This window comes from Clavelina lepadiformis, chromosome 7 (assembly GCF_947623445.1).
Source record: "Clavelina lepadiformis chromosome 7, kaClaLepa1.1, whole genome shotgun sequence".
NCBI lineage: Eukaryota > Metazoa > Chordata > Ascidiacea > Aplousobranchia > Clavelinidae > Clavelina > Clavelina lepadiformis.
Genome location: NC_135246.1, coordinates 12,266,294 through 12,285,170, shown reverse-complemented (window position 1 = coordinate 12,285,170; position 18,877 = coordinate 12,266,294). Strand labels below are relative to the sequence as shown.

General features: G+C 33.3%; 2 protein-coding genes across 3 annotated transcripts; one reads left to right on the top strand and one right to left on the bottom strand.

Moving 5' to 3' along the window:
* Nucleotides 1-2,038: 2,038 nt before the first annotated feature.
* Nucleotides 2,039-7,821, bottom strand: LOC143465991 (protein lifeguard 2-like). 2 transcript variants are annotated; one of them, XM_076964562.1, is made up of 9 exons: nucleotides 7,127-7,821; nucleotides 6,833-6,896; nucleotides 5,840-5,950; nucleotides 5,623-5,676; nucleotides 5,394-5,484; nucleotides 4,741-4,824; nucleotides 3,444-3,581; nucleotides 3,274-3,321; nucleotides 2,039-3,105 (listed from the first exon to the last, which is right to left on the bottom strand). In XM_076964562.1, exons 1-9 carry the CDS (start codon nucleotides 7,356-7,358, stop codon nucleotides 2,953-2,955), a joined length of 975 nt encoding a protein of 324 aa, XP_076820677.1. In that variant the 5' UTR covers nucleotides 7,359-7,821; the 3' UTR covers nucleotides 2,039-2,952. The 2 variants fall into 2 exon arrangements, with proteins under 2 accessions (XP_076820677.1, XP_076820676.1); XM_076964561.1 differs by having other exon boundaries at nucleotides 6,833-6,914; nucleotides 7,127-7,594.
* Nucleotides 7,822-10,484: 2,663 nt separating this feature from the next.
* Nucleotides 10,485-18,668, top strand: LOC143465758 (protein disulfide-isomerase A5-like). Its single transcript, XM_076964225.1, has 15 exons — nucleotides 10,485-10,614; nucleotides 12,470-12,602; nucleotides 14,070-14,176; nucleotides 14,400-14,498; nucleotides 14,576-14,726; nucleotides 14,813-14,880; nucleotides 15,140-15,234; nucleotides 15,346-15,414; nucleotides 15,549-15,685; nucleotides 16,125-16,255; nucleotides 16,369-16,475; nucleotides 16,882-17,012; nucleotides 17,095-17,165; nucleotides 17,255-17,383; nucleotides 17,639-18,668. The coding sequence occupies exons 1-15, from the start codon at nucleotides 10,555-10,557 to the stop codon at nucleotides 17,696-17,698; spliced, it is 1,548 nt and encodes a 515-aa protein (XP_076820340.1). The 5' UTR covers nucleotides 10,485-10,554; the 3' UTR covers nucleotides 17,699-18,668.
* Nucleotides 18,669-18,877: the final 209 nt, after the last annotated feature.

Sequence of the window (18,877 nt, the reverse complement as noted above, 5' to 3'; positions counted from 1 at the left end):
GTGGTGGTCGAAAGTATCCACATTAGTTAAGTCAAATTATTGGTACTCCTGAAAAAATCTACTCCACTACAAGTAGAAGTATTGCTTTTCAAAAACTACTCAAGTATGAAGTAGAAAGTTGATCATTTTAACTAAAGTAAGAAGTAGTTAATGATCTAAACTTCTAAAGCATGGGTTTTTCAAAGCACAAATTTCCGCGAGCTTGCTAAAAGCAATACGAGATGATACTCGCACAACTGCAGAAAAGAGCATAATTTTATGAAGCTAAATAGTTTCAAGCATACTTTGTTCTTTCGAGCATTGTTACGTGAAAATCAATTTGTAGACTATGCAAACGCTTTGTGCAGATATGATAAAAAATGAAAATTGTTGTGAGTTATCTTCGAACTGAAACACAGACTACTTCCTACTTCAGCATTTGGTAGACTTGCTCAAGTACGTAAGTACGTTACTTTGACCTAAAGTATCCATGAACAAACTACTAGAAGAAATCCATTTAATTAAAACTACTTCGTTGCTGACCACCACTACTTATCACTGGAGCGAACTTAGTTATCTATTACTTCTTATTTGTAGAAACATTGACTATTATTAGGATGTTTTTACTGATTCACGAAGGGAGTTGGCTAAAATAATTGTGTGCGCGATGCACTTGTCCATTGACACACCCAAGTGCTACATTATTTGTATACATATGTGCATCAGTATCCTTACATACGATGATTATAATCGTATAATTATATCCATATTTACATGCAATTTAACATGGGATATGTTAAATTGAAAAAGATTTTCTACTCTGACAAAACCTAGTAACACTTTGTTGTATTTATGAGAATCCCGATATGCTGACTCTGCTCGTTTTGTTTAATCAAGTACCTGACAAGCAAAGGGATGATGTTTAAATTTGTCACCTTGGTTGTGAAAAAATCTACTTATAAAAAATAGAAAACTACTAAATTTATAGCCAAACTTCCACTTTTTTGTCATCATACACTACTGAAAACTTGAGCCATTTAAGGTTTTATTTCAGATTTTTTACTTCATTTAAACTATAGGACTAGATTTGGTCCAGCCAACTGATGCAAGATTTGTAACAAAACGAAAATGGTCAATGTGTGATTTGGCACATCCCTAACAGAAACACACAGTACGAAACGTCAGCAGATTACCACTTTTTTCAACTGTGTAATACATTTAGTAAAACAATTTCAAGTAACCAATTTCTTTCATACTAACTAGCTTCAAGCTGGCATTATTTACATTTGTTTACAAATATATTAAAAAGTAGTAAATGTGTAGCATCTTGCAGACCACAAGGGCATGAATTGTTCATATAACAAGGCCTGGCACTTACGTAATTCTCGTCTGTGCAACATTTCTTTATTAAAAACTAGACAAAACTCTTCTATTTCAAAACTGCTTTCAACAATACAATCACCCTCAGGATAATAGCATGTTGTAAATGGATGCAATTACTAACCATTGAAAGTTTGATTTCTTTGGATGAAACATTATATATCATTGTTTTGCAGAATTATTATGCCTACAATTTTCAAAGGAAGCCAATTTGTTAAGGAAAATCATTCTCTTTATGATATTGAGCTGAAGATATGCACACACGCCCTGTTTTTTTAATTTCAAAAACATAACATGTTTAATCAAATACAACACCACAAGGATTTGTTGATATAGTTTAATGCGATTCTCTTTATAAATTTGACAATCTTTGCACAAACCTTATCAAAACTTTAAAACGGAATAGGCAATGGCATTTTAAAGCGAATCTTGCTGTTTCAACTCGGACACTGTCAAACCTGCCAGCAGTATGTATTTCTTCAGAGAAGAATACAAACTTCTTCAAGCTTTGTGGTGTTCCTGGCAAGTTACTGTGGCATAACGTTTGGGAACAACTGCTACACATAAGCATTTGGTTAAACACATTTTGAAAAAACAGATCTTGCTTGTTTGGTGCATATTGTTACTTTGGTAAGTGTTATAAAAGCAGAAAGGAATGAAAAATTTGCATCAGCAATCATAAAATTGTTCCAATGTTTATTTTATCTCCATTTCTGACACAAACAAATCAAAATATACACAATTAACAACACTACGCAAAGAACTTTTACGCAATGTGTTGCACAAAGCTTCACTAGCAGTGTTCAGTTACAGAATAGTTTCTTTGCGCTTAACACAGAAGCAAAGCAATTTTGCATGTAAACATTTACTACTTTAGACAAAGATATACACATTGAATTTCACAAAAAAAGCATCAACCTTAAGTTTCAGGCTGCAATCAGTTTAAATGAAACTATGATATACATAAAAAACGCTTTTAAAATTTACAAAGAAAGAAATCAATTAACCAAACATACTATTAGTATTACAATAACAAGTTAAAAATATGAAATCAGCAAGAAACACACTTTTCTACATACATGTTGAATGTAATATTTGTTAAGAATATGAAGATCAAAAAACGCCATGAAATGCTCTCGATATACAAACATGTTTAACATGCCTTCTCTGTTGACCCAAACCTTCATAAGTTAAATTTTCTATCATTTTGATTTTATTCCTAAATGATTTGTAATGATTTTGGTCTAATTTAAAAGATGATTTTATTGCTACCAGGGTTACCAGTTTTTAATATGCGCATACTGTTAGCGTTGGACTGAATTCTTGGCAAAATATAAGTACAAATTCTAACTATTTTTGAAACAGAAAGAGGAGAAAGATGAATAGTTAAACACAAAAGATATATGTATGTTACATATGTACAAGAAAAACCGTGTTTCGAATGATATCCTTACATTACATATTAATGCAGAAGTAACACAGTTGTAATAACAGATAAGTTACAGTATTTCATAGCAAACTTTTCAATTTGTTTCATCATTTAATGATAGCTGTCGTAAATAATATTAATTGATAATTCCAGTGATATTGAATTTATGACCTTGATGAACCACCGAAGATAGCAAGAATGAACAGGAAAATGTAAATGATATCAATATAGAGTACTAGTGATCCAAAGATGTATTCCTCAGGGCTCAGTTCATACTTTCTTCCTCCCATCACCAGCTGAACATCAAAGGCAAGAAACTGCATTAAAAAAACAAAACCAACTGTTAAGTTTATGTCATTTCATTTGCAGGAACATATTTACAGAAATTGATTCTGTGAGTCATCACAAACAGGATTTGTTATTATTGTGTGGGAACAATAACATGAAGCGTAAAATTGCTCTCGTCAGACATAAAACCAACTTACTAGGGTAAACACCAATGCTCCAAGTGCTCCATAGACAACTTGAACATACTAAAAGCAGAAAGAAAAAATTAATTTGAAGGCAAAACACCAAAATAAAACATATATTTTATAATGTTTATTTTGTATTCATATTACTAATAACACATATCAAAATCATATCTAATGCATACCCAATAGTAGTGCCATGTGAAGATGGTGAGAAACCCATACAGTACAAGCACCATGAGGAGAATGAAGATCAATCCACCACATTTGGTAAAGTCAAATTTTGTTTGCATTGAAAACAGAATGACAGTCAAGCAAACACCCTGCAAAAGATGCAATTTTTTGGTACAGTCATTTATGAGTCACCATTTAGAGTATGAAAGAGAGGATTTCTTTTTCAAAACTGTGGAAAAAAGGCTCCACCAAGCTTGCCGGCCTATAGGTTCAAAATCACTTGAGCATAACAATTTTCCCTTTCGTATTCTGATTGGTGATTAAAAGGCTCATACCTAATTTTTTTGCTCAAACTGAACAAGTGTTATATAGAATAATAATAATTAAATCAATAATATTTGTATAGCGCCATATTTTGGTAAAAAAATAGCTGCTCAAAGGCGCGTAACATATAGCCTACAGCATAGGTAATAGTTCGAAAAATATAACAGAAATAAAAGGTCAGTAAAAACAGCGATAATAGTTGACATAGATAATAAGCTTAGAGCTGATAAGCACAGCGGAAGAGGAATATTTTCAATGATTTGTTGAAAGCATTGAGGCTGACAATGTTGCGCACGTCCTTCGGTAGACTGTTCCATGCCCTGGAAGTGACTGCGAAAAACATTGTGTCGCTATATATTGCGGTCCAACAAGGTAAGACTTGCAGGAAGTACTTATATTTGGACCACAGAACTCTCGTTGAGCAATAGTGGCACAGACGTTGACTGATATGTACTGTTATAGTCAGGCCCCATGAAGCTTAAGAGCTTTAAAAGCAATGGATAAAATATTGAATCGCAGCCTGAATTCAACAGGTAGCTAATGCATTGACTTGAGGGCAGATTAGTTCTCAGATGTTTTTAAGCAGGGAATCAGCCGTGCAGTGGTATTTTGAACATGTTGCAAACGGGCCAACATCTGATGCAGTAAGCCAAAGAGTAGAGCTTTGCAATAGCTGAGTCGCGATGTAATTAGTGTGTGAACAAGAGTCTCGAAAGATTGCTATATATATGTTAAAAACGACTTAATCCAACATGTCCATATCACGGCTTAGAGCACATGGTGGTAATCTTGTTAATTGATTGCCATGATATTTGCTAACAAACTGCAAAGTGATAGCACAACTGATTCAGTGTGTATTAAGTAATAATCAACAATAACTAGTATATAATAACAACAATAACCTATATACCATGGCATAAATGCACACTTTCATTTTGCAGTTATTAAACTAGCATGTTTGATAACTTGATAAATGATACTTACCACAGTTATTGCTAGCCCCATTAGAACAGCATAGATGTCATAAAAGCTTGATATGGTGCCAACCATATATGTCAGGGCAATAGTCTGTCAGAAGAAAGAGGTTAATGGAAAACATGCCCATGATACAAACACTTTGCATGATACAAAACATGCCCATGATACAACGACTTCTACTCTTGATTATAGATTTTACAGATGCTATGATAAAAACTAAGCAAGAACAAAATCAAAACGAATAGAAATAGAACACAATCAACCAAATGCGTAGCAGGTTGAAAATAATTTCCTTACTACCCATGATGAATATGTAGTCAATATAAAATTATTACTTTATCTTATATCCATTTGACTAAAAGATTTGATAATGACTGAGCAATACATTTATATACGCTTGCTTACATAAGCACAAGTGTACAACCAACATCAAATTACAACTTTATATAGGTACACCTGCTTTGATACCAAAGCCAAAATAATTAATCAAAGCTCCATAAGAAACTAAAAATTTTCTGCAACTTTTTCCAATTTCTTTCAAATTATCCAAACAAATCATTAATTTTGACAAATGTTAATTCTTGAGCTTCTATCTCTTGTGTAGCGGGATTATTCCAGTGTAGGAACTGGGAACATATATATAACTTAGCTCTACTTACCAGAAGAATGAGCATAATCAAATTGTAGGGATGTTTTCTAGCAGCCGTTACTGAACAAACCAAGACGAAGTACATCACCAAGAAAACAGCACTGTATATAAACAAAAATATCATGTGCTACATTGCAGAAGTACATTACATGATTTTCTAATTAAAAGAAACAGTCACATATGCACATAATAACCATAATAGGCAATGACAAGATACAAGAAAAACTGGATAAACTTACTATGCAGCATAATAAAGTCCTGGATTATACTGCACAAACTCCTTGACTGAATCTCTGCAAAAGCAAAAAAAAGTTAAGCCAACATTTAAAAATTGTTTTTCATAGTACTATCCCCAAGTTAACAATGTTTGTCTTACTACACAATGTAACACATGTGTAACAACATACACTACAACATAATAAAAAACAGCTTTCATAAGAGCAATAACAGACTCACATTAACGTAAAGACGCAAACAATACCAAATGTGAAGAGAAGTTGGAGTCCAAGTGTGATGAAAACCTTTCTGATGAATATGCGCCGAACTGATAAATCGCTAAATGAGCCGCTGTGAAAAAGGCATAGTAAATATTGAGCACTACATTAAATAATCTTCAAACATTAACAAAATGTACAGAAACTTAAAATGTCCGTAATGTTGGTGGTTTTAATGAAAGTAACTTCATCGGAATCTCTTAAATACAAAGAGATGAGCACAAATTTGAAAGATAAAAACAAATCTTGACATCAAGTGTGTAAAGATAAATAAAAAATGCAAAGTTTGATTTTTAGCTGTCTTTTAAATTCGGAAAGGTAAAATTTTTAGTGACCACTTTTTTTCATCGAGAAATTGTTTTCGCAGTTGCCCTATTTTTTGTAGAAATGGCAGCTTGACATGAATACTGGTTAGGCCAAAACATACCAGCAGCCAGTAATCCTGTACAATGTCCCAATCCCTCCCGCTTAATGTAACACTCTTGGGAATTGCAAAATCTGAGGACGACTTTCACTACAAAAGTGTGTGCGAAAAAAGGAAGTTACACAAGTTTTGATATCAGATCATTTTTTATCTTATTTACTGTATGCATTCCTGTGCTTATTCAGTGATCAAGAAAAAAGAATTGATTAGTTTTTATCTTTATGATTTTGTTTTTAGTTTTGCGGACCACGATCCAATCCAGTTTCAACAACAGGGACCATTTTTTGGTGTTACACTTGGAAAAGTAGTCTTTTAAATGAAAACAAAACATGTGTCAAGCTGCTGTAACAAGCGGCAAATGTATCATCGAAGAAAATCACCGTTTGTTCTGTTTAAGATCAAATATCACATTTCCCGTGAAATTTGGAAAAATATTTTAAATATGCAATTACCGGTACTGTATATATGTAAAGTATTATCTACTACTAAAAACACCTCTTAACTTATCTTAATATATATAAATAGACTCACACTGTTGTAAATCCTTCCGCACCGTGATCTGGTTGAGCTCCTTGAAGAGTTTCACTCATTGCAACTATAGGCATAGTATCAACTAAAAATTTTTTAGTATGGCAAAAAGGTTAGTATTTGTTGCAAGAAAAATCCAAGTAAAAATGTTAGATAAAAAAGCCATATGATAATAAAAAAACATAAAATAAGATGTTGCAAATGAATCAACATATTCGTATTCTACACAACAAATAATGAGGTGCAACAATATCAAACACTCTCTACAGAAACAAACTCATTATACAGCCATCTTACCAACAGTTGTTGGTTCTTGTGCATAGTTCGGATTGACATAACCAGTGTTGTACACCTGCTGCGGAGGTTGAGGGGATTCCGCATACCCAGCTAAAGGGTAAACCACAACAGTTGCTGGATCCGGATTAGGTGGGTAACCCGGTTGACCTAGATCTGCCCCAGATCCAGGATTAAAAGATTTCTCTGGATTGTTTATGGCATCCTGGTAAGTAGGAGGAGCACCTTGCGCCATAGTTCGAATTGTGTACTAAAAATTCTTCACTGTCACCAAGTTCAACAAACAATACAGTAGCTATCGTTTTTTGAGGTATAGGCCAAAGAGCTTTGCTATTAAATAAGAAAGAGATGATTTTACTGTCAAGTAGACCATAGAGCCTGTCATTAAAGATAGCTAGTGAAGTTACAAAGAATGTACACAAAAGTTGATTTTAACTTTGAACTGAAGTGAGAACGATGTTAGAACTTAGATTACATGGTACATGTTAGAACTTAGATTACACGGACTACCTTGCAACATTTAATTTAGGAGCTAAATTTTAGTTTAATAAGAAATCATAAGTCACAGCTTCACATGCACAACTTTTTCCAGTGAAATAATGACAGGCAATGAATACTTCAAGGTAAAATTTCTGAAATCAGAATATTTTTGTGGACATTAGCATTATATCATTCATTGATATATTTTTTGCAAAACCAAACACTACAGTACATCGCACTTCTTTTTATCGCAGAGTTTTTATATGTACCTCAATCATTTTATTTTTCGTCAAAAGCACGATGGGGACAAAAAATCAAGTCAGTTTTTATTCACACGCGCCAATGAACAGGAAGAAGTAAAATAGATGAAACGGCTTAAAACGTGCTCGAGAATAATAACGTTAAGAATTGCTGGTTAATAACTAGCAAGGCCACCAGACCTATAATTAGTTAAGTCCATAAAACGTAAGTAGAAAAAGTGAAAATTAGGCAGACGAGCAGGTGGTGTGTTCAAGCAACTGATGAATGAAAATTACTTCAATGCTGTACATCAGTGGATGGGAAAAGAAACCAAGGGCAAGAGGCCAGTTTCTGGTGGCCATAACACTAAGGAAGGATATTGTTGATTAGCCCAAGTTTGTAAAGCAAGAATGCACACTATTGATAAAATCTTTGGAAGATGTGATGACAATACTACTCGTTGGAAGATGGAATCTTATCTGGTACAATGAAAGTGATGTACAGAAAAAGATGCCATAATATACATGAATATACCTCTGTGTATAGCCGGTATATAAAGACCCTGACCAAACCGAAATTGAAGCCAATTGAAGGTTCCCACCAAAATGAAGCTTAAAAAAGGAAGTTGAACTAGCAATGAGCCAGGATAAAGAAGGTCTAGTGATAAAAATTATAAATTCTAGGTTTCCTTGGCTTAATAGCCCATGTAAATATAGCCTGGGCATTCGTCACAATGCTATTTCTTCAAACATTACCTACGCATGTATATCGTCCCAACTAAACTGAATAATCGAGAAAGCACTGTATTGGGTTGGCTACAGCCTAACGGACATGATTAAAGTGACGGGCAAGTCCGAAAACATGTTGGCCTTAACATCCAAAACGCGTTAGCTAGATATGTAAAGATGTGCCTAATGCAAATCTCGATGATCAGACTTTTCAGACATATTGTTTTACATTGTGACGTCATAATTGTGGCGTTCTTCGTCATAATTAGAGGGCAAATTCGTAATACTGTTAATAAATCCACAAACGTATTAAATGCAATTTGCTTTGGGACGGAATTTTTAAATTGAAAATAGCCAATTGATAAATCCAAAAATCTCTTTATAAATCGGTTTCATAACGATTTTTGTGAACAAAATTTAACATAATCTCAATTGATTTAAAATCTAATGTATCAAATGCAAAATTCAAGGTAGCTGTTGAAAATATTGTTTCAGCTGACTTTGTAAAATGCTGAACGTTTTTCTGTATAAATTCATATTTTTTTAATAGTTCACTGATGATATGATATGTTTTTAATGGTACATTGTTACATGTACGGCCCAGGCGAAGTCATGAAATCTCTCAACGCTCTTACAGATAGTAATCGTTTTATAATTAATTCAAATCTGAGCATTCAATCAGTCTTTATTTTTCATAGGTTTTAATGTTATATATTTTTTATCTTCAATTACTGTTATTAATTATTATGATTGCTTGTGTATATTTATTTCTGATGTCTATGGTGAGAACATCTGGCCAAATTATGGTGACTTTACAGGAAATGCCACCGGTAGTGTGTTACTTTTTCTGAAGTAAAAATTATATCAGGCCTTTAGTAGCTTACCGCCAGCTGTACACTGCAAGTAACTAGCATTTTACCGTATTATCGAAACTTACTGTATCGGTATTAGCCTAGTATGTTATTACTGTGCTCATATATAATAAAAAACACGTTTATGTTGCTATATATATGGATAATTTATGCGTTAATAACCTGAAGTAGCAGAAAATGACTAGGCCTAGCATATCGGCCTATATAACTTGTGTAATTTTAGACTCATTCCTCACTCACGAGATTATGTAAATAATGTTTGAATAGCCTATGTTTTGCGGAAAGTTAGTTATCGGTAACGCTTCTGTGGTGCACTTAAGGTGTAGCCTACTATTTTGTACTTAATAACTTGGACAGAACTTGTGGGCACGCAAATTTGGGGTTTAATATACAAGCTCACAACCACAGGATGCCTTTGTATATTAGGCCCCAGCAACTCAAATGGCAGATTTTCGCTGATGGGTTTATGACTCTTGTTAATCCGACGAGAACAAGGCATTGCAGTAGTGTAGTGGTTGTTAGGGCTTGTATTCTAGCGGTTTCAGCTTCAAATCTTGCCGTCGTTTTATTTCTTTTTTTTATTTTTATTTTATTTTTTACAAATTTATTTTTAATTTAATCATAAGAGTTTTAGTCGGAGGTCGGTCGAAAAAAAGCGTTTATTTCAATTTGCAGGCTGGCTCAGTAATTTAATCAAGAGAAGTGAGATTTTGGGCCAGAGAATATTAGTTTTAGCTTAATTTAAAGTTTGAAAAAATTAGTACGTAGTTCTAAGTTGAGATTAAGTTTTACTGCTATACTCTGCAGTCCGGGCTGCCTGGGCCTAACACCTATGCCAATACGATTACTGGTTGCCAGATTGGAAAGTTTGCTATTTTTGGGTGAGATATCCCCCACGTAACAAAATGAAACGGTAACCATTATATGCGCAACTAATTTTAATCTCTCGTGCACTTAGCAAACTTTCTAATCTGGGCTGGTTGTGAGATCATTGGTTTGAGTGGTTATCAATATCATTCAGTCACTTTATATTTGTTTTTCAGATCATGTGTAGTGATAGACAACTGTTTATCATCTAGTCTACTTCTCTTGTAATTTTGTCTTTAAAAACATGAATATTCGAAGCAATGTATCTGGCTCTGTGGCTGCAGTTTGTTTCATTTTTGTATTGGTAAGTGTGTTGTTTGGACGTTATATAGTCTGTGGGTCATTTTGTTTTAATAGGAACAAAAATTTTAACGCTTTGTGCCATTGTATTCTTTTATTAGCCAAAACGATTCCACAAAAGTTACTGAGACTAACGGTGCAAATTTGTCGGAAATTAAATTAGTGGTTTTTTCAGTTATCACTTGAACAAAAAATTTTTTACCATTAAATTGCTTCATGGCAAGGAACAACAAACAAACTGCAATATCTCCGCTCACTGTATGTCATTAATTTTTTATCTATATAGTCTCACGTTTTTAAGGGTGAGCTTTCTGTCGGTATTTACGTAAAATGAGCAATGGCTTCTACATTTTCAGATATCAATTGGTAACTCCGTAATATTGAAGGACAATTCAGTAAATGATGATGCATTTTTTCGGTTTTTCTTTTTTGCTAAGAAGGAAAGATACCAGACAAGAAGTGTGCCGCTAACTATATTTGGTTACAGTCACAACTTTTCAGACAATTGTCATTGAAAAATATTTGTTTTTTGAGATAAGATTTTGCCTTATGAAACAAATTGAAGACAAGAAAAAGTAAAGCTTTTGTTTAAATCATGAGAAAGTATCACATGTTATAAATTAGCGGTCTCCATCTGCTGGATCGTGACCCAGTATTGTGTGACGAAAAGTTTGCTACTGGTTTACGAGGACATTTAATCTAAATGGCGGTCTTTAGCCAACAATAACTGGTCTATACTCTATATCCTTATAACAGTTTATGCTTTGTTGTAATAGTAAAGGTCAATTAATTGTATAAATCAAAACAACTGGATAAGAGGATAAGATAAGGAATTTAAAAGCATTTCCTATCTTATATGTTGAACCCATTGAAAACAATTGCAGTTATCTTTCTATGTATATACTTCTATGTATATAGACATTGCCGGAAATGTTGCGAGAGTGTAAAAACAAAGCAAGAATTTATTAATTAAGCAACATTCATGATGTAGCAAAGGCAGTGAACGTCAATAATGGCAAAAGTAAAATTGAAAAAGAAAATATGAAAAAAATGCACAGGTAACTATAGCAAAAGAGATAAAAATAGTTTTATCCGGAAATACGACAATTTTTATCTTAACCAGAATAATTGCAATTGAAAGTGTGATCAAACAGTGATAAGAAATTACAATTATGCCCTTGAATCCTCTTGTTCTAGATCTAGGCCTAATTATGTGTGATGTCAAACTTAGTTATTACCTGTCCACCAGACTATTCTCGATCGAAACCAGGTTAGACAAAAAATATTGGGAACCACTGTTATAAATGACCAACCTTTTGTCACTGCAAGCAACCGTATTTGACATTATGACCTTCAACTATCTCACAGTCTATTACATTGTAGGCACCACAGAAGATTTTGTAATGCAAATTTGGCAGTACAGTTGTGACTTATTTATCTGGCGCACTTATGCAAACTATCCAAAAAGATCTTCAGTGATAGTGCAAGATTTACTATTTACTATAAAAGTATTGAATTGACAAGAAAGCACATCACAATGATCTTGGATTTAAGTGAAATATACCTAAAACTTATCTCATCCTCGTAATCTAAAGTCACCACCATATTTACAGTTAAAGTTAACTGGATTTGAACTTTTATCATAGATGAACTACATGTTGCTCTTAAGGGGTTTAAGATGACATGTGAGACGTTCACCAAATACAAAAAAATGCCTTTATTATTTGTAGCTAAACACATTGCAGTCAACTTATGGTCTTCTGTTTTTGTGGCAAAATTTGTTTTAGGTGAAAACTTGTTTGGGCATGTGAAAAAAAGTTTGAAAGAATAACTGTTTGTTTGTTAATCTCTTATTGCAGGTATACCTCACTGCAGGGACGACAGCAAAGAAATCTGACATGAAAAAATGGTTACAAGATATTGACAATATGAAATCATTCAAAAAATTGCTTCGGACTAAAACCAATGTCCTGGTGATGTTTGCTGATAATGGTTAGTGGTGATTCATGTATCTTTAGCTTAATTGAATTCAACTTGCTGTGAAATGTATCTTTGCAAATCAATCGTGCTGTTTCAAATCTGCAATATGCTGTAGAGTGTAGACCTTGCATATACTGTATTTCATAAGTTGGGGCCATTTATTTGTAATTATTATATGAGAAATCCATTATGTCTGAAAAGGATCTTGGCTCATCATGCAGGCCTCTTGGTAATAAGTACCGCACTTTACTAGAAAGTGAATTATAAAATATATTCCAGTCTGAGAAAAATGTATTTATTTGCTATATTTTTCCAGTCTAAAATAATTTAATTAACTATGATATATGCACTATTAGAAGAGAGTTTCAAGTACCGGTAGTTGGTATTGAGTTACAATACCTTTCATAACTTGCTAAAGTGACGATATGAAGTACAGTATGACGATATCATAGCTTCATTGAATGAATGAATCAAACAAACTGGCAAAAAATACAAAAATAGACCATGACTAAGATGCACTGTACATTAAGGACTGCCATAATTGCAGATTTTGCACTAGGCACATGTACTTTATAAAGTGACTGTAACCTATTTATATCAAAATTTTCAAAAGTTGCTAAATTATTTAGGACGTTCGAAGTCAGTTCAGCATTCTAGAAAGATTTTTAGAATTTGATCCTGAACTTTTAGAAAAATACAAATTCCTATTTGAAGGATGCTAGGAAAATCCGCTGCGCAATTTTACTTTGCTGCCTGCTTCGAGGAAAGGTCAGACACGAGTTGTCATGACAGCTTTTTCAAAGCCTTGGACGAAAACAGAAAGAACAACAATACGAAACTTCCGCCTACCAGTAAAAGAAAAACACAAAACTCCTACCAAATGGTAGCATTTATTCACTATGACAAGTTTAGTAGCATTTACGCCTCGATTAAGCTTAGTATCATACATGTAGAATGCCAAACTTTAAAGCCAAATTGATAGATAATACATAGCTTGATCAACTGGAAACGTTTCTCGATACAAGTTAGATATCTGTTGATTGCAACAAATTGAAAACCATGATAATTGTTTGTAAAATATAAGATTTTTTTGTAGAGAATGACGGCACCAAGGGGAAATTTTTAAAAGAGCAAATCCACCATTTTAAGAAAAATTGATTTTGTAATAATATTCTATTCATATATGAGTTGGTTTTATTTCGACATCTCTTGATTAGGTGTAATACATAGTGCATTTACTAAATTCTGTCTGAGGAAATGCCATTAACTATGGTTTTTATCATACCATCCGAACCAGGTTTAGTTTTCGTTGTTAACTGTAATTAACAACTATTTACACCTCTACTGTGTGTAAGGTATACTGTATTTAACAGTTCTTCAGTGCTTTTTGTTTAATTCTGTTCAATTTAATCTCTTTGTTTAATTTACAAAATATCCTATATATATATATATATATATATATATACTGTTTCTAAACAGAAAAATCAGCAGAGAAGAAGTTTACCATATATGGAGAAGCTGCTCTTGCGTCTAAAGGTACAGCAACTTTAGCATGGATCGATTGCAGCAACAAAGAAGGCAAAAAGGTAAGCATAACTTGATGCTAACTCAATTTTTACTGATCTTAAGAATACAAAAAATAAATGTTTGATTCTACAATACTTCTACTGTTACAATGTTTCTATCACTTTTTAACTGCAGTTAGTTTTAATCCTTGTTTTTGTTTACCTTTTTCACTTACTGTATGATAGGTTGTTAAGTTCATTATTGTAGTACCTATAATTACCTTTTACTGTGTTTTTATGATAGATTTGCAAAAAGCAGAAAGCGAACCCAGCCCCTGTGGAAATTCAGCATTATAAAGATGGAGAATTTAGTGCGATTTATGAGAGAAAATTTTCCGTTAAAGTAAACACAATGGAATGTACAAAAACATTTAAAAGCTTTTCGTGTTGAAGTAAATTTTGTTTACTTACATTTTGTAGTCTATTGTGGGCTTCTTGAAAAACCCAACAGGCGACGGCCCATGGGAAGAAGAAGACAGTGCAAAGGATGTTGTTCACATTGAATCTGAGAAGCAACTGAACAAAATATTGAAAAAAAATAAACCTACCTTGGTTATGTTCTATGCTCCCTGTGAGTATATCTGTGTTAGAACTTGCCATCTCAGTAGATATTGGTGATTGATTATAAGCTATTTGTCAGTTACTTGTGTTTTACAGGGTGTGGATACTGCAAACGTTTCAAACCAGTCTTTGCAGAGGTTGCAACTGAAATGAAAGGAAAAGTGGTATAATATACTGGAACTTTTATTTATCTTATTTCTTAACTAAAACGGACTTGTTTTTTTTCTTCTGCAAAGCGGTGTCCTATATCACATTCAAAACAAAATTAATATGTTTTATACATTTCTTTACAGTAAGCTAGGATGCAAAGGTAGCCCAACCTTGCTAATATAAATGAATGATTTTGTTTTAGGTAATTTTTTCATTTATGTCATAATTTTCATTACTTTGATATCCTTTTTAACTCTTATATTGTCTGCTAAGATCATGGCTGGAATTGATGCTGAAGGTAACAAAGATGGTCAGAACCTGCGGGAAACTTACAATGTCACTGGTTTCCCAAAAACAGTCTACTTCAAGTAGGTTCAGCTTTAAATCAGATATTTTTATGATATTAATCTTAATCTACCACCAATGAAATCTACTAAAACATCGTGTTTTAATAAATTTAAAACGTGGCTCTTTCACAGCGGGGGAAAGCAATTATTTGAATACTCATCTGGCCACACTAAAGAAGAATTGATTGAATGGCTAAATGAGTAAGTAACATCATCATGTTTTTACCACTGTGATATAAAACAATAAATTGCATATCAATCTTAATTATGAGTTATTTTGTAATAAGCATCTTCTAATATCAAGAGTTGAAATGAATTTTATACTTTCGATGCAGTCCACAAGAGCCCAAACCAAAAGAACCAGAGCAGGAATGGTCTGATACGGAGAATGATGTCTACCATTTGACTGACGAAACTTTTGAAAGCTTTATTGCCGATAATGAAAAAGTTATGCTCTTTTTCTATGCACCTTGTAAGTTACCGGACATAGTGTCTAGAGCAGTGGTTCCCAAACTTTTTCAGCTTGTGGCACACTAGAAAAAATTAGAAAACGCTCGCGGCACACTTACAAGAGAAGAAATGTTACTTTAAAAAATTACCCTACTCTATTGACAATGCTATAATTGGTTTCATCGTCACATGTGCTCATTTCTCAGCTATTGAAGCAGCTAGAAAGCTTTTAAGTCGCATATGCTTGTCTGCATGCCTTATTTTAAATATTTATACAGTTCTTTTCCAAAATTTCAAAAAGATTCGCGGCACACCTGAGAATCTGTGGCGGCACACAGTTTGGGAATCACAGGTCTAGAGTATTTCAATATGATTAAAAATTTTAGCACTGCAAGATATTAAGAAAACTGCTACCGTTACATACAATGTCAAAAAACAAAACTGTGGTGTGTTTTGACCAGGGTGTGGTCATTGCAAGAATCTGAAACCGGAATGGGAGAAAGCGGCAACTACACTGAAGGAAGAAGAAGCAAGTGAGAAGCTCGCTGCTATGGACGCAACCAAGTATAGGAAGTATGCTGACCAGTTCAAGGTGACTGTGGTGATATTACAAAAATCGCAAAACTGTTTTGTACTCCAAATCAGGTTAACTTTGACTTTTGAATAAGTATTTTGCAACTTGACTGTTAAAGATTATTGTTTCAGGTGTCTGGCTATCCAACTATAATATACTTCGAGAATGGCGAGAAAAAGTATGATGCCGGTTCAGCTTTTAAAAGAACTGCTGATGGCATTGTTGAATATATAAAGGAGTAAGTGGTGATTATCTTGTTTTCTCTCTCTTGTGATGGGTGTAATTAACTTTTAAGTGCTGTTTATGGTCACAATTGATCCCGTCGTTGTGACGTGTAGTTGTTTGTCAAGTATTCAATAAAGCACTGTACATGATCAGTAAAAATCAATAAGAACCTGTACAGCAGCTGTGACTCTGAGAAACAAAATCTGAACGCACCGTCATTAAAATACACAAGCAGTTTTTCCCAGCCATTGTTTTTTATTGTAAACCTTGTAGGAAAACGTCTGTTACAGTTGATAGCATAGTAAGCATAACAGGGAATAATAATTTGGTGACACATTATATATTGCACTTTGTTTATTTCAAAGCACGTTTTTGCTTTGGTTAAACTTTATTATTCAAGTTAGTTTTTGATTTACTAGTCCAAAAGAGCCTCCACCACCTGAGAAGGCCTGGCATGAAATCGAAAGTGATGTTGTGCATTTGGATGACACTTCATTTAAAGCTTCCATTCGGAAAAAGAAGCACGCTTTAGTGATGTTTTATGCTCCCTGTAAGCTTCATTATAAGATAACAATAATAACATCAGGTTTTCAATTTTTATCAATGGGTGTGTAAAATATGTTGCTTGTCAGGGTGTGGACATTGCAAAAAAGCAAAACCAGAATACCAGAATGCAGCTTCGCAATTTGCAGAAGATAAAAAGGTAATTTCGCCTTAATTTCATTAAATTGTTTTATCTTATCTTCCTTATCCCCCCAAGATTAAACTTTTTTTATACTCATTGATTATTAGGTTTTGTTTGCTGCTGTGGATTGTACTAAAAGTAGTGAAGTTTGCGGTAATTACGATGTCAAAGGTTACCCAACATTCTATTATCTTTCCTATGGAAAAAACGCAATGAAATATCAGGGAGGCCGAGAGGTAAAACTTATGAAATTTAGTAAGCATAAAATTACCACTAAAAGTACATTGGAAGCAATATTTAAAAAAAATAATATTCTGAAGAGTAGTGGGTAGTCTGTAGAATTTATTTTACCTGACTTTCTCAAGTTTTTTGTTTTTGTATTTTCTCTTGTTCATCTTTCTTGTTGGTTGTGGGAACTCTAATGTGATGACACAAAACAACAATTGGTTGAATTTTGTGCCTTATAACACCTTTCACTTCGACCTGAGTAGGAACCGAATTTTGTGGACTTCATGACAGAGAAAACGAGTTTGGTCAAGACAGAGCTGTAATTGGAAATTTTTTATTGTGTAGAAAATTATATTATTAGCTTATAGGAATTCCATTCAAGTGTTTGGCATTGAGGCCAAGATCTTTTCTCCAGAAAGCAACCTGACTTAAAAATTATTTTACCTACACTCTAGTGTGTTGCAAGTGATTTTCTGAAAACGTTTTTCCACTTGTGCCAAAATTCTGTTTTTAACTGGAATTTGATTTGTTGAATGATACGTGTGTAGGTTTTTCTTTGCCCTGAATTTGAACTGTTTTATGTGCAATTAACAGTATTCTCGTTCTTGTTATATTTGGCTTTATAACAGATGTCAGATTGGTACAAGCATTCTCTGTCATTGACCAGAGGTACATGTGTGTTTTAAGCTATAATAGGCGTAATATTTTCCATTGTTTAAGCATTGCAATTTTTGATATCAAGTTTCAATCAAAGCTTTATTCCTGTATGTTTCACTTTCCGATATACATTTGCTAATGCACTTTAGTATAATTGCTGTAAACTTCAAAGGCAGTTAAGCCTTCACACTTGCCCACGATGTTGCAGGTAGTAGTATTTTTAGAAGGAAGCAATATTTTCCGGTTAGAGATTATTCCAGAATTATACTGTAGCACTACAGCTTTATCTCGGTGAAGTAGATAAATGTAGCAGCATGTGTCATAAAATAAAAAAGCCTGTTCTTAGTAATGGAGAGATGCCATATTTCATACAGTATCAAATATGTGTTTCATATACATGTTGGTGCACCTAAACTCAAATTGTTTTTGGTCTAAACTTTGTGGTTTTTAATGTGTGTTTGACATTAAATCAAATTATGCCTTCTACAATTTTGAAAATTACTCTTTTATCATGTATTTTGTACTCTGCAAGTTTGCTTGTATTTTCATATTTTGATGTTTGTGTAACAATGAACTGATTATACTCAAAATTAGTAAGATCATGAAAGGGCAAAATAAAAAAAATCAAGCTGGTGATATTATATGCTGTGATTTTTGGCTCTAGTTTAGTTTTTAACCCATTAGTTCATTGCTAGCTTTGTTATAATGTTATCTGCTTAAACAATTGGCTGAATTTTTTTAGCAATATATTGGACAGTTTGGTCAAAGTTTTTGGGAAATTCATTAAAGACCAATCTGTAAGTTAAAAATCGCACCTTATTTATGCAATCAACTTAAATCTTGAG